This window comes from Cryptotermes secundus, unplaced genomic scaffold, assembly GCF_002891405.2.
Source record: "Cryptotermes secundus unplaced genomic scaffold, Csec_1.0 scaffold73, whole genome shotgun sequence".
In the NCBI taxonomy this organism is placed as follows: domain Eukaryota; kingdom Metazoa; phylum Arthropoda; class Insecta; order Blattodea; family Kalotermitidae; genus Cryptotermes; species Cryptotermes secundus.
The window spans coordinates 571,268-586,564 of record NW_019738871.1 but is presented as its reverse complement, the minus strand read 5'-3'; the positions used below and the strand labels follow the sequence as shown (position 1 = coordinate 586,564).

Genomic DNA, 15,297 nt, shown 5'->3' with positions numbered 1-15,297 from the left:
GGCATGATTGATAGACTAATCGAAATTGGAAGGTGCTATGGCATGGAAATGAATGTGGAAAAAACAAAAGTAATGAAAATTTCGAGACAACCAACCCCAGTCACAATAAAGATAGACCAAAAACAAGTGGAGAATGTGAAATGTTTTAAATATTTGGGTAGCTTGTTAACAGATGATGGAAGGTGTACTTGTGAAATTAAATCCAGGATTGCCATGGCAAAAGCTGCATTTAGCAAGAAGAAGAATCTTTTTACCAGCAAATTGGACTTAAATTTGAGAAAGAAACTAGTGAAATTGTACGTTTGGAGCATCGCTTTGTATGGGGCTGAAACTTGGACACTTAGGGCAGTAGATCAGAAACGCCTGGAAAGCTTCGAAATGTGGTGTTGGAGAAGGATGGAGAAGATCAGTTGGGCCGATTATGTGAGAAATGAAGAGTGTTACTTAGAGTCAGTGAGCAGAGGAATATCCTACACGAAATAAGAAAACGGAAGGGTAATTGGATTGGTCATATCTTACGCGGTAACTGCCTTCTAAAAGAAGTTATTGAAGGAAAGATAGAGGGGCGGATAGAAGTGACCAGAAGATGAGGAAGAAGACATAAGAAGATGCTGGATGACCTTGGGGACAGAAGAGGATATTTTCATTTGAAGGAGAAAGCTCTAGATCGCATCAATTGGAGGAATTGTTTTGGAAGAGACTGTGGACCTGTCGTCTTGACAGATTACAGATGAATGAATGTAATAAATTGGAGGTTAGTGTAAGTCATATGTTTGTTGTTTAGCAGCAGGTCCGAGTAGCCGTCCACATAGCTCAACCAGTGCTGAGGTGGAGCAGGGGTTGGCCACCCTGTCCCTCAGTAGTCCAGCAGCTGCAGCCACCACAGGGGCCCCCAGTACTGTGCAACAAGTGACGTCCACTCGCACCAAAGAGGCATCTAGGTACAGCCTATATTTCTGTAACTGACCAGCCAACCAACTAATTCCCTGTCTGACTGTTGAACCTGAAGGTTCAATACTACTAATACCAAAGCCTGCCAGGTGATACAGTCACTGTTGCAAAACCAGACCCTATTTCCCTGAGCTCCATTTTTATGTTTCCTTCTTAAAAATTAAAGTTATCCCTAGCTAAGTACCATCCTCTGATATATGGAGTGGAGGTATAGCTTTGCAGTTGATGTAAAACGAGTATGGAAAATTTATATTGCAGCGTTCATCAGAATACGACCTGTTCAAATTGCTTAATTCCCAGAACAAGTACCGGAACTTGCATTGTGTTCATGTATTGAAGATTCTTCAACATTCAAATTTCATTATTAACATTGATCTTTACTAAATTGCCAGTAGGTATAGAATTATTGTTTCACCTCTTCTTCAGTGATTTCTGTAAATATGTGATCCTGATATATAAATTTCTGTTTTCATTCTACTCTGAACATAAACATTAAATTGTACTCAAGAGGAAGCAATAAAAACTATAGGATATTTGAGGAGAGACGGGTAGGATTAATATTTGTATCAAGGAGAGAGACAGTAGGCCCGAGAGGGGGATGTAGAAAATTACATATTAAGGAACATTAATAATTATACTGTTCAGCAGGTATTATTAGTTTTATAAATCAAGTGGGATAGGATAGGTAGCATGCATCAGATAAATGAAAATTCATTCATAATTGTGGTCAGGAAACATTAAGGAAAGGGACATATGAAGTTAGTATGCATTCGTAACCTTTGCAATAGATGGAGGTGAGTGGTTGGTTTCATAACCCTGCCACTTTAGACTTGGTGAAAAGAGTCCGCAGTACCCATTGGATAGGATGATGGGTGGGCCTCGGAACCGGTCTGGACACTGGAGAAGAGGCTCTTCCTCTTGCTGGGAATGGAATGTTATTCCATTATGAAGTAACTTGTAGCCTACACTCTGTACTAACGAAGCTATTCCGGCTCCGTCTTTTCCCCTCTGTTCCTTTTTATTCCAGTGAAAGGGGATTAATTATTTCTATGAATATTTTTACTTTATTCCTCATGGTTCTTAAGTGTGTAAGATGGTTAAATGGTGATGAAAAATGCACATAAATTTCCACTTATATAGGTGGGATTTACACGTAGAGCATCTGAGTTCAGTCCCAGATAATGACTGTCATTCAGAAGGTCCTAAGTTTTGTCCTTTTTCAGATTTAATTTCAGAATTTTTGTATTCATGGTAGTGTCTACAAAGGGTACTGTCTCCTGAGATGTGAAGCCATGTAGTCTGGTAGAAGTTTGCCAATGTTTTGGAGAAACATGCTTCTTCAGATAGAGATATTGGGTTTTCTGACTTTATCCATCATCCTGGTTTTAAGATAACTAAGAAAAATGCGACGTTTCGGAAACTGGATTTGTTTCCGTCCTCATGGATCTCGTGGACTTAGCCTGGTCTCAGGTGTTTATAACCTTTGTGTTTTTGGACATCGGTTATCCAGTGATTGAGGCAGGGACCCACCAGAACAGGTGTTTTCCCACAGATCGAGTTTCCAAAATGTCGTGTTTTTCTTAGTTATCTTAAAACCAGGACAATGGATAAAGTCCGAAAACCCAATATCTCTATGTGTTATACACCATTGTCAGAATCCTATAGTAACTAATACTTCTTCAGGCTTGATTTCCGTATAATTCATTGTCTACAGATTTAAAGGAAAACGAGCATATCCATCGATACCAAACCAACCTTCAGAAGCAGGTGCACATTTCATGTTTGAGCTAGCGAAAACGGTGCTGACAAAGGCTGGGGGAAATAGCAGCACATCATTGTTCACTCAAGCATCAACATCGCAGAACCACCATGGTCCTCACCGTGCACTCCACATCTGTGCCTTCCAGATCGGACTGTACGCTCTCGGTCTGCACAACTGTGTCAGCCCCAACTGGCTGAGCCGCACATACTCCTCTCATGTGTCCTGGATCACAGGTAACGATGCGTTTGTTTGTTTGATGACTCTTTCTATTACTAAACAGTATCAGTTGATAGTGTGATTACTGGGGAAAAAGGAGTAAAGTTGTCCCTGTGCTTAATTAAGCGCTGTGCCATGAAGATGTACAAGGGAGTGGAGGTATAGATCCAGTATTCTTGATCTCAGCACTTACATGGAGGCGAGTGATTAGCTTCACATCCCAGCTGCTTTACTCCCATGGGAGTTGCCGCCCAGTGTTCATTGGATAGGAGGATGGGTGGGCGGGCCCCAGAGCCTGTTTGGACTTTGTGGAAAGGAGAGAAATCTTATCCCTACTGGGAATCAGATCTTGATCATCCAGCCTGTAGCCTGTCACTGTACCAACTGAGCTATGCTGACTCCCATAGTATGATTTTTGGGTAGTGAACTGGGAAGTGTGTCCTGAGAAACTGTATTGGTCCAACTGAAGGCACCATTGTAGCATTTGTCTTGAGGAAAAGCACAGAGAAGTTAGAACTGTGGTCAGAGTTGCCAGAGCCAGTCTGGATGATATTGGGAAATGAAAATTTTTGCCCCCATCAGAACTCAAACTATGACCCTTTGGTCATCCAACTCGTGACCAGTTGCTATACAGACTGAGCTTTCCAGGCTATCCAGACACTTACAGTAAAGAAAATAAAAATAAATCATAACACCCAGAAGAATCAGTGAATGATTTAAAAGACAAAGTAATTGAACTCCTTCAAACAAAATACACCAACTTATTTCCATACTCGGTATCATTTTGTTATGGTTATGATTATGTTACTGCAGGCCAGGCAATGGAGATAGGGGCTCCGGCCATCTCCTTCCTCATCGACACCTGGGAAGGGCATCTGACTCCTCCTGAAGCAGTCAGCATTGCCGACAGGGCTTCTCGGGGCTGTGACCTTAATATTGTTCGAGCTGCAGCAGAACTGGCGCTCTCGTGTCTACCTCATTCTCATGCTCTCAACCCGAATGAAATCCAGAGGGCTATCTTGCAGGTAATGTTTTTCTGCCTGAACATAATCTGTTCAAGAACAGGGTGCAGAGGAGAACGTCTGGGTCTAAGCAAGAGGTTCCCAGAACACACACATAAGTGACTTTTGATCCAGCTGCATGAGTCTTCCGTATTCCGTATTGAAGGGGTGGGTTTCCCCATGCACTTAGACCGATTACTGGTCCATTGTGCATCCCCCTTTAATTTCTACTGTCTCCATACCCTACCGGTACTGGTGCTTACTATCAGCCCCTTTCTGCCAGCGAGGTTCCAGCCTCTTACTGGCAGTGGTATCTAATAGTTAGTCCCTTTCTGTCAGCGAGGTCGTCCCTCCTCTGGCAGGGGTCCCTAGTCTCTTTCTGCCAGCAAGGTTTCTACCCTCTACTTGACAGTGGTATCTAATACTTTAGTCCCTTTCTGTCAGAGAGGTCCTCCCTCCTCTGGCAGTGGTACCTGATACTTCCCCCATCTACCGGAGGAATTGGAAACTAATTAGGCGGGAAACTTGGCCTAATTTTGCTCAGAGGTCTCCTAGAGACATGAGGTTGTTTTACATGCCGTAAATCTACGACACGGGACCCACAGCTTAAAGTCCCTCCCGGAGGACTTGTTCCCTGAATTTTTCCGCCCTTAAAAATTCCACGACCTCCGCCGGGTTTTTGAACCCGCATACCTTGAGTCATGAGGTGGGAACGTTACCCCTAGACTACGGAGGCCGCATCAAAATGATTGTACCTGCACTGGAAGGATGTGGAAGGCAATGTGCCCTATGTTTGCATGTAGAAACTGAAGAAAATCACAGAACTCCTAAGTGAAGTTAACCAATATCACGAAAAAGGTCCACACTCAAGACCTCTCAAGTACGAAAGTGGAGTGCTAGTCTCTCAGCTGGAATATTTGTTAAATGAATGTAGTAAAAGATCATGTACCTGCTTCATTCTGTTTGTGGTCTTCCGAGTCATGACACCATGATGTAGTCTGGCAGGTGAGTACCAGCGTTTTTGAGGAAAATGTGACCTCCTTCATTACTTAAACAACGAAGATGGAGACAGTATAATCTTCGTTGTCTTTTCCAGTGTTAAACATATCGAAACCTGTTAAGATATTACAAGACAGAACCTTTCCATTATTCTGGAGGTCTTCCCAAACTTATTTTTTTTTCTTGTGGTTGGTTTTTTACTGTCTTTGGAACTCCTCTGATATGTTAATTCCCACCTGACAGACTTTTATTTGTAATCCTGTAAGACCACTACATGAATCTTTATTGCCATGTAAATGTCAGGGTTTACATCTTGCTGTTGGTTACAGTGCAAGGAGCAGAGTGATCTCATGCTGGAACATTCGTGCCTCACTGTGGAACATGCAGCAAAGGGAGGTGGTGTTTACCCTGAAGTGTTGTTTCAAGTGGCAAAGTACTGGTATGAGCTATACATGACGGTAAGTTGTCACTGATATACTATGGCTGATGTACAGAAACACATTTTTGATACCTGAACTAGTCTGAAGAATACTGTTCTAAGGGTATCATGTAAAAACTCTGTGTAGTTTATCTGCATTTTGCACCTTCAACACTCTCTCTCTCTGTCTGTCTGTGTGCGTGCATGCAAAAGGCAAAAAGGTAAAGGTGTCCCTATGCTTAACTAATTAAGCACTGCACCATGAAGACATATGGGGGAGTGGATATATAAATCCACATATTCTTAACCCCACCATTAGTTGGAGGTGAGAAGTCAGTTTCATGCCCTGGCCACTTTACCCCCAGAGAAAGAGCTCCTAGTACCCATTGGATAGGAGGCTGGATGACGTGGAGAGGAGGGATATCTTGCCCCCACCAGGACTCAAACTCCCACCCCTCAGCTGTCAAGCCCGTAGCCAGTTGCTGTACCAACTGCGCTGTCCTGGCTCGACATAATGTATAGGTGCTCTAATGTGTTTCACAGTAGATCACAAATTACTTCGCTCTTTCTGAACATATCAGTAAGTGCTCAAGATTTCAGGACAGATGGTAGTGAAATGAAGACAGAGACATTGCTATCCATCCATTTGCTACTATAAATAGTCCAGCCCTCTTCCATTTTCTTGACTTCTTCTTTCAGGCACAAGCACAAGTTCTTGGATGGTGTGTGTGTGTGCGTGTGCGCGCATGCGTGCGCGTGAGTGTGTGTGTGAAACTGTTATAAATGAAATGTCAGTATGCCTTACCTTTCCCATAAAAGATTCATGATGAGAAGGCAGCTTATTGTCGCTTTGGTTCTTGCATTTGAAAGGAGAATAATAAAATTAAAGAAATCTTTGTACTCAGATTATAATTATTTATAGAATAAAATATTGCCAGATTCCTTAAGTTTCAAGATCGTTAACTGTCGTTAAATCATACTTCAATAATTAACAGAAATATTTCCTGTTGATTTAAATTATAATTAACAGAGTTATTATTTTCTATTTCATGATTTTGTAGTTTACTATTTCTATACTTATTTCAGTCCCAAAAAAAAGTGTTCATGTGCTGTGTTAAAAGATTAATCTTTATTGTCTCAGATAATGGAATTTATACTGACGATGTGACACTATGGTTGTTATGCCTGCTGAACCCACACATGTTGTATTGTAATTGCAGATTCCCTTCCCCCCCCCCAGAGTTTGGCATGTGTGGTTCATTTTGTCATGTACTAATGTCTAGACATGGGGGTTTGGGGGGGGGGTGATAATTAAATCTGTTGCACACTTACAGCTCATAACTACAAATAATTATAGCACTTTCACTGATTTGAGAACTCAACAATTCACTATAACACACAGTCTTCTCAGCCTGTTATGCCTTCAGTAGTCATTACTAGGTGGCAGCTCCTAACAATGAAAGTTGCTCTAGTTTTGTTCTTGTGTCCTTTGCTGGCTGTTTTATATATATGTGATCAAATTTTTGTTAAAGCACACGCCTGGCGGTGGAGAACAGCCTATGGAAAACGACATGCCTCACGAAGCCATAACTTTAGATACAAACAGTGGAGCTCTTGTTGCTATGGTGGAATCAACACCACCATCCATAGATATGGCTCAACAGCTACCCACAGGCCTGGTTCCTTCCAGCACAGGCATTTTGCAGGGCAACCTTGCAGGCACGCCAACTGCCCAGTCTGTGGTTGTGACGACCACACCTCCTCCGACATACCCACAGCATCCCACAGTCACGACATTGGCACCGCTCGGTGTTGGTATGAGCGTCCCATACACCGTCAGTCCATACAGCTTTGCAGTCCAGGGTCTGCATCCTCACCCCCATCACCATCCGCATTTTGGGAGTCCACTAAATCATCATCCCTGCACAGTAACACTTCCACCCCCACCCCATCTACAGATGTATCTCTCTCCACCTGCATTCCAGTATCCGCCACATGCTTCCAATCAGCAGGCAGCATATGCTAACCTCCCTCCCAATGCAGGCGCTCCAGGCTTGCCACCAAATCTGCAGTATTATGGAACAGCTGTAACGCTTGCCCCAACCACTTCTGCGGCCGTTGGAATGAGAGCTGCAGCAGTTGTGGCTAATGCAAATGGAGCTCCACCTCCACACCACCATGTGTATCCGATTGCCGCCACCACCATCCAGCAGGGTGGCACTCTGCAGGTATGCCTGCTGGCTGTGGCATGAGCGCTGTTGACTGAACTGCTTGATGCATTTGAATAAAATTTGTTTACTGGAATTTACACTTGAATTTGTCAGGTGGATCTAGTATTGATGATGATGATTAGAGAAGGAGGTTGGAGAAAACTGCATAATGAGGAGCTTCATAACTTGTACTCTTCTCCAAGTATAGTTGGGGTTATCAAGTCAAGGAGGATGAGATGGGCAGGGCATGTACCATGAACAGGGGAGAAGAGGAATGTGTATAGGATATTGGTGGGAAAGACAGAAGGAAAGAGATCACTGGGAACACCAAGACATAGATGGGTGAACAATATTAACACTTTGCGGACTGGTCGCATAATATTATGCTTTTTGCTTTTAAACATGGCGGACCACTGACACATGACAGTATTATTATTTTAGGACACGTTATGTTGCAAAACACTATACCTTGCTCTGGCACCATGCAGATGCATAACTGGTGCGTAATAGACCTCCCGAATGTTTGCTTAGTAGTCAGTAACATGACCTCGCTGTTTTCATATCGCACTCCAAAGGAAAGTGCCTTTGTTCGTCTTCAAGCTGTATGTACCAGGCAGTAAGTTAGTAGTGCTATATGGATCAAGGATGAAAGTGGTTGAAGACCAAGCGATCTCTCGGAGAACAAGAAAGTATGGCCTATTTGTTCGTGTAGTTACTGAAGGCACTTCAGGCTATATAGGAAATGTAGAAATTTATTCTGGTGAAGGAAAGAAATTACAAGAAACTATTCTTTCATTTTGGAACCCTATCTTAATCAAAATTACCATGTCTATCAAGACAATTATTATAACAGTGTGGCAACGACAGAACACCTACTTTCGAGAAAAGTACGTGTTTGTGGAACAGTTAGGGTGAACAGAGGCCTTCCTCCAGATTTGAAAGAGGAATGTAAATCCCTGAAACATGGTCAAACCACATTCAGGAGGAAGGGGGGATATTCTTCTTCAGTCCTGGAGGGATACTCGTGCTGTGAATATGATTTCCACAATTCACAATTCGAGCATGGTTGATGTTCAAAGGAGACATAGACAGGTAAAGAACCCTGTTTGTATTTCCGAGTATAATGTGTTCATGAAGGGAGTTGATAGAGCTGATCAGTACTTGGCCTATTATTTTCTTCCTAGGAAAACAATAAAGTGGACAAAGAAAGTTGCCTTGTGGCTTATAAATTTTGCCATTTTCAATTCATTTTTGGTTTACAAAAAATCTCAACCCTGAATCAAAATTGAAATACAAAGCATTTCTGATGAATGTGGCAAAGGCCTGGGCTACAGACCACACGGTGGCGGCAGAACCAGAGTCAGACACAGACTTAGTGCGAATGGACCCATCAACTCCCACCCCATGCAGGCCTCATGTGGACCCCCCTGGGCGACTCTCAGGTGATATACGGAAACATACCCTCGTGAAAATTGTGAAGAGTGAACATTCCAAGAGGAAGCATCCTTCTAGGCAATGCCGTGTTTGCACCGTTCACAAAAAAAGGAGTATGACTGTCTACATTTGCAAGCTCTGTGTAATGCCACTTCACAAAGGGGAATGTTTCCAGAAATATCACACTCTCAAGCCCTTCTAGGAGAATTGGTAAGTGTTCTCCAAAAATTTTAGTTCATAAAATTAATTAGGAGACTTTAAATTAATTTTTAAAATGAACAGTGCACAAGTTAGGGTAGTAGGTTTAAAAATGCCGGTCCCCAGGGTGGTTTAAATATTTAAATCTCCAGTCCGCAAAGTGTTAAATGGATCTTAGAGAGATAGGATAGGATGGAATAGACTGGATTGATCTGGCTCAGAATATGGACCAGTGGAGGGCTCTTGTAAACACAGGAATGAACCTTTGGGTTTCATAAAATGCTGGGAAGTTTTTGAGTAGCTGAAGAATTGGCACCTTCTCAAGGAGAGCTCAGCTCCATGAATGAGTGAGATCTAGTATTGCCTAGCAGTGGCTGCTTCTCTGACCCTGAGGCAGGAAGTAAGTTTTGCATGTAAGACCATAATATATATATATATAAAGAACTGTAATACTACTCGTAATGCAACAGTGTACTTAAGTACAGCATTCTCAAAAATGACTTACTATGTTTTTAATTAAAAATTATTAATGTAATAAGATTACAACTTCTGTTCAAAATATTTACTTATTCCAACCTTTAATGCAGTTAACTTTGCAGAAGTAGAACTTTATCCACAGTAATTGAACATCAGTACCATGTACCAAATATTATATTTCTGCTCTTGAAGATTACCTGGGGTGTGATCCCATGTAATGTTGCAGAAATTTACCAGCATTCCAGAGGACTCTTCTATTTCCATCTTCAAGATAACTGCTTCCCACTCTTGTTCATCCAGCTCCGCTCACATCAAATTGTTTGGTCACCACCTTTATGGTCTAGTGATCAGAGTTCCTGGCTACAGTTCCAGAGGTCCCGGGTTCGATTCCCAGTGCTACTAGATTTTCTGAGAAGAAGTGGGTCTGGAATGGGGTCCACTCAGCCTCATGAGGATAATTGAGGAGTTATTTCAAGGAAATAGCAGCTCCGGTCTAGAAAACCGAAATTAACGGCTGTGGGGATCCATTGCGCTGACCACGCAACCCCCTCTGTCCGCTAAAGTTGGCACTAACTTTACCGACAAGCTGTGGTCTCTCGGTCAGTATAGTTTGCTTGCAGACTACAGGCCACGGAGTTTTGTTGTATGGTTTTAAAGCTGAACCCTCATTTCTCAGGTACACAGGCAGCAACCCCAGCAGTTCAACCAGACGCAGATGCGATACCTGTTGGCAGCATACAGGGTAGGTATGTTGGCCCTGGAAACCTTGGCCAGAAGAGTTCATGATGACCGGCCACAAGCCAAGTATGCACGCAACCCACCATATGGAGAAGACGTCAAATGGCTTCTCCGGGTAGCTAAAAAACTTGGTAAGTTTCATTACAGAACTTGTTTTCCAGCTTTTTGTATTACATTAAAGGAGATACAGTGATGATATGAAGATTTTTGATAATAAATATGTGAATTTTTAAAAATTGTATTTGGAATCATTGAAAGTTCGAAGAGTGCATCTTCTGGGTCATGATGCCATATAGCACAGTAGAAGTTCACAGGCATTACATCTGGGCCTTCATCTCTGACCAGGCACTTTGCTGATTACAGAGTGGGGAAGTTAGTTTAAAATAAAAGTGCTGTTTGGGGCTCATGGAATGAAGAACAGCCATTCAGTTTTTATACTCTGTGAATAATCCTCATTCAACAAAGCACCCGTTTTATTCTGATATTGCAAAGTGTGATTAAAACAGTCAGCATTGCCATACTGTCAGAATGGTTGGGTGATTTTACTGAGCTTACAGATATTGCCAGAGTGCATGTGTATTGCTGATTGTCAATTGACCGCACAACAACATTCGTTTGGGTGTCTGAACATATTGTGAGAGTTTCAGTTTGTCCGGTTGTCAATTAACAGGATGACTCGGATTATCAATGATTGAAGAGACAACCACATAGTAAACTTCTATAACAAATATTTATTGTTACTAGAATGAATATGCCGACAAGCTTTGTTACTTGTTGCTTAGTAGCATTTTGGACAATGGAAATTCCTCCGCTTCTGTACTGCCTTCTAATTGTATCTCTTGGCCTCCTGTTGGTCCATGCAATGTAACTTACGTGCTTACCGGAAAGGAATCCTTGGCTTCTACAGTTCCATTAATCTGTTGTGCCAATCTGTTTCTATGGAAACCTGATTACTGAGCTGTGGTGTAGCAGCAGATGGTTCCTAGACTGCGATTGGCGACTATCATATCAGAGGTCCACATCTTTACACATTGTCGCCAATGGCACACATACCAGTGAGCTTTGGAGCCACCGTAGTCCACCCCAATGAGCCAGTGCTTGATTTGATATTGGTGGCTCCTACAACTGTAATAGATTTATGACTCCTTGAGTTTAGTAATGTGGAGGTTCACTGTATTGCTTCGCAAGGTGGTGCAAAATGTGGCTGTGATCATTTTCTAATGTGTGTTTGCAGGAACACAGTATCTACACCAGTTCTGTGTGTGTGCGCTAAACAGCATAGTCAGCCCATTTGTTCTGCATGATGTAGCGTTGGAAGCAGCACATTATCTCTCTCGGAACAATCCAGGCCTCATCATGCAACATTTGCGCTCAGCCCTCACTCCCCTCGTGCAGAAGTGCCAGCAAATGTAAGTTAATTTCTTTCTGTCCCATCTTATATCATCTGTTGTATATAAAAGTGGTACTATCTTGTTTCCTATTTCCTACCACAAACCTAATAGGGGATGCTCAGCGATATGCCACTACATTTCTTGGCCATGTCTGCTAAAGCAATGTACAAGTATTATAGTAGTGTATTTGGAAAGGCAGGCATGCTGAGTGAGTTAGCATAGCAGTAGCACTATAGATATATATTCAGAAGGTGCTCAGGTCAGATCTTGTCTAGAACACTGACTGTCATAACAGTTTTCTTGTGGTTTACCTCAGTCCCTGCAAGAAAATTCCAGGATAATACCTCAAGTAGGCCATGGACCTCTTCCTCTTAAATCCTATCCATTTTTTCATTCATTTATTATAAAACCTGACAGAATATAGTCTAGTTGCTTGCTGCATTGTAAAATCACCCACAGAACAGAAGGACAATGGAAGAAAGGAAATGTGAGGCTAAAGTTAACCTTGTTCTTAATTAAGCACCATGGCCTTAAGATACGTGAAGGAGAGGAGGTATACCTCCACACAGTCTTGACTTCATCACTCAGTGGAGGTGAATGGTGAACTTCATGCTCTGCCCACCAGTGCCCAGTGGAGAGGGCGCAGGATGGGCCCCAGAGCCAGCCTGGTTGCAGTGGAGAAGGGAAGCTTCTCTGCCCCTCCCAGCTGTCCAGCCCATAGCTTAGTCACTTCATTTGCTGAGCTATTCTGGCTCAGAAATCACAAGGCAGTGGCACATGTTTTCACGAGAAGTCACCCATTGAAATGCTAACCATGTGCAATATTGCCCACAAACAGGTATATGCAACTTCGGGTGATAAATGGATTTTAATCCTTGTTCCCAGTCTTCTCTGTTTTAATTATATTTATAAACTTAATTTCTTATTTTGAGTGTTGTTCCTGTTTTATAATTTTAGCTACTATATATTGTGATATTGACAAGGAAGGCAATCGTATTGTAATGGATTTGATCAAAGCATTGCTAGGCAACAGCTCAGTAAACACATTCCACCACACAGCAATATAGGAAGCTGTGTTTTCTATGTGGTCTGCTCCACGCAACAGTACAGTGCTATGTTTCTGTGTGTGATCTGTGCCGAGAGGATGTAAGATTCAGTGTAGTTCAAAGTTCAGGTGAAAATTGAACCAGAGTGAGTTGTCAGTAGGACTTAGCCACAGGGGGTTCATAGTTGAAGAAGAATTAGTAGATGGCCTATGAAGACTTAGTCACAGGAATTGCAGGATAGTTGAGTTGAGAGTTTCAACGAGAATTCAGAAGGCAGCTGAATAGTTGGAGTGTTAACAGATAGTGAAGATGTTATTTCTTGTATAATAGTTATGGTAATCTTGTGAATGTAAGAACTAATTTTAGTTACGACTGGTGAATATCCATTAAATCCATTCATGTGATCTAGAGCCCATTATTTTCATTATGCTTACCCTAGGTTCGAAGCACGACCTTCTCCTTGTATACAGTATTTATAGTTGACATATTTTTATATATATTTTATCATAGCCTCACAGTATAGATTAAAATATTTGAAGGAAGCGAAAGTAGGTATGTAAGTTCTTCCCAGAACTTGTTACTATTGTCACTATGTCTCTACAGGTACATCCAGTGTATGCACCAGAAGCTGTACCATCTAACCACAGCTGATTATGAAGAGTTTGTGAACATTGTCTGCTCTGCACGAGCAGCATTTCAGATCACTCCCGAGGGAAACACCCAGTTTAAAGAGTGGCTGCAGTCTATTCGCAGGTATGTGCTCACAGGCCCGGACCACACATGATCCCTGGCAAGTTGGTGTGTGGCCTATTAGAGTCAGCGTTAGAGTTTGGAATAACCGTCCACTGCCAAGTAATTAATCCCAAGCCAAAACCCCTATGCTGACTTATTTCTTTTACTTTTTATAAAAATTTAGAAATCAAATAAATGGATGGGGTGTGAAGTCATAAAAACAAGAACAACCATTAATAATTAACATAATACTAAAATGTACAGAACTGCAAAAAATAAACTCAGAATTACTCTTTTTTTATAACTTAATCCATAATCTAATATTCTAAGAAGCACAGAAGAACAGGTTTCAGAAACTGGATCCATTTACGTCGCATGAGGGGTCAGAGACACCTACTCTCTTCAGTCTGTTCACTAATCCACACACTCTACACATCACTATAGCACTCACTGAGTCTTCTCGCTTTGTTACGTTCTCACTAGTTGTTTCTAACAATGGATATTCTTCTCACAGCCAACCACCAGCTGTGACTGCTCACTCAACTGACTACTGATCAGTTGGTTGGTTGGTTGGGTAAACTGTTACTGACCCTCACAGGCGTAGTCACTCTTGGTTGCAAGTCTGCAGGACTGTCTCACGACTGTGGGTGTGTAGTATCTGAGTACTAACCACCATTGGCCCTTGTTACATAACCTCAATGCAGGCCACATAGAAATCACCACCCCCAACATTTCTTCTGTTCTTGCATGTGTATTCATAGCCATTGAAACACGTTTGCCATGCCATTGCCTATCAGTGGCCATCTCTTCTTGTCCTACTATTCCAGCTTTCAACTGTCATGTCACAATATACAGATATGCTTCATAAAAACAAACTACCATATTTACGCATGTATAGGCCACACATTTTTTGCCAAAAATTCAAGAGGAAAACTGGGGTGCGTCTTATATTCGAAATATTCGAAATCACACTTCATTTAAAAAAAATTATATTCATAATTAGTAATACAGGGTGTTCAAAGATCGAGGAAACAGGGGCAGAAAATTATTTTTTCTGTAATTTCTGTCTGAAAATTGTGCTGCGGCCTATACATGCGTAAATACGGTAACTCAAATACCATATTGTCCTAATTTAATGTGACATGCATAGTATGTTTATGAAAATAAAATGTATGTTATAATAGGCAGGATCTCAGTTCTTTTTTAAACTGTTTCATTTTTTTCTACTTCCCTAACTTTATTTGGAAATTTATTGCATAATTTAGTTCTGTATATATGCACACTTGTTTTTAGGTCCAAGTCATGCAAAAAGGATCTTTGGGCACAAATCAATGCAGCACTTCAAGCAAACAGCAAATGACAAAGGCCAGATCTAGGCGCTTATCATTGTAGTGGTGTTAGTAGTGGGATCGGGGCTAGTAATAATGACAGCAGTAATTCGATCAGAACATCCGCAGCCACGGGTGATGAGTCCGCTGCAGATCCACAAGGGGCAGCTGCATCCATGTCCAGCACGACATCTAGGTTCATTTCAAGCAACGGACAGGTGACAGCAGATGGTAAGAACGTTCATCTCACTCCTGCCAGCTCAAATATTCCAGTGGTGGGTCAGAATCACATATCTCTGATGGGTAGTGCCCACTGGGACAATAAAGCCTTCAAAGCAGAAAGTACTTGTAATGTGACACACAGTGAACCAAGAGGTGCAGTTGAAAGGCACCCAA

General features: G+C 41.9%; 1 protein-coding gene across 2 annotated transcripts in view; it reads left to right on the top strand.

Annotated features, from left to right (window-relative positions):
- The window catches only part of LOC111871076 (zinc finger SWIM domain-containing protein 8), a 108,313-nt gene extending 93,361 nt beyond the window's left edge, over nt 1-14,952 (top strand). For both annotated transcript variants that reach the window (XM_033754091.1, XM_023863859.2), the window contains exons 16-24: nt 785-941; nt 2,666-2,946; nt 3,743-3,954; nt 5,259-5,387; nt 6,880-7,575; nt 10,343-10,535; nt 11,639-11,813; nt 13,445-13,594; nt 14,867-14,952. In XM_033754091.1, coding sequence (XP_033609982.1) covers nt 785-941; nt 2,666-2,946; nt 3,743-3,954; nt 5,259-5,387; nt 6,880-7,575; nt 10,343-10,535; nt 11,639-11,813; nt 13,445-13,594; nt 14,867-14,933 — 2,060 coding nt within the window. In that variant the 3' untranslated portion in view covers nt 14,934-14,952. The remainder of the gene's footprint in view (nt 1-784; nt 942-2,665; nt 2,947-3,742; nt 3,955-5,258; nt 5,388-6,879; nt 7,576-10,342; nt 10,536-11,638; nt 11,814-13,444; nt 13,595-14,866) is intronic.
- The last annotated feature ends 345 nt before the right edge of the window (nt 14,953-15,297 follow it).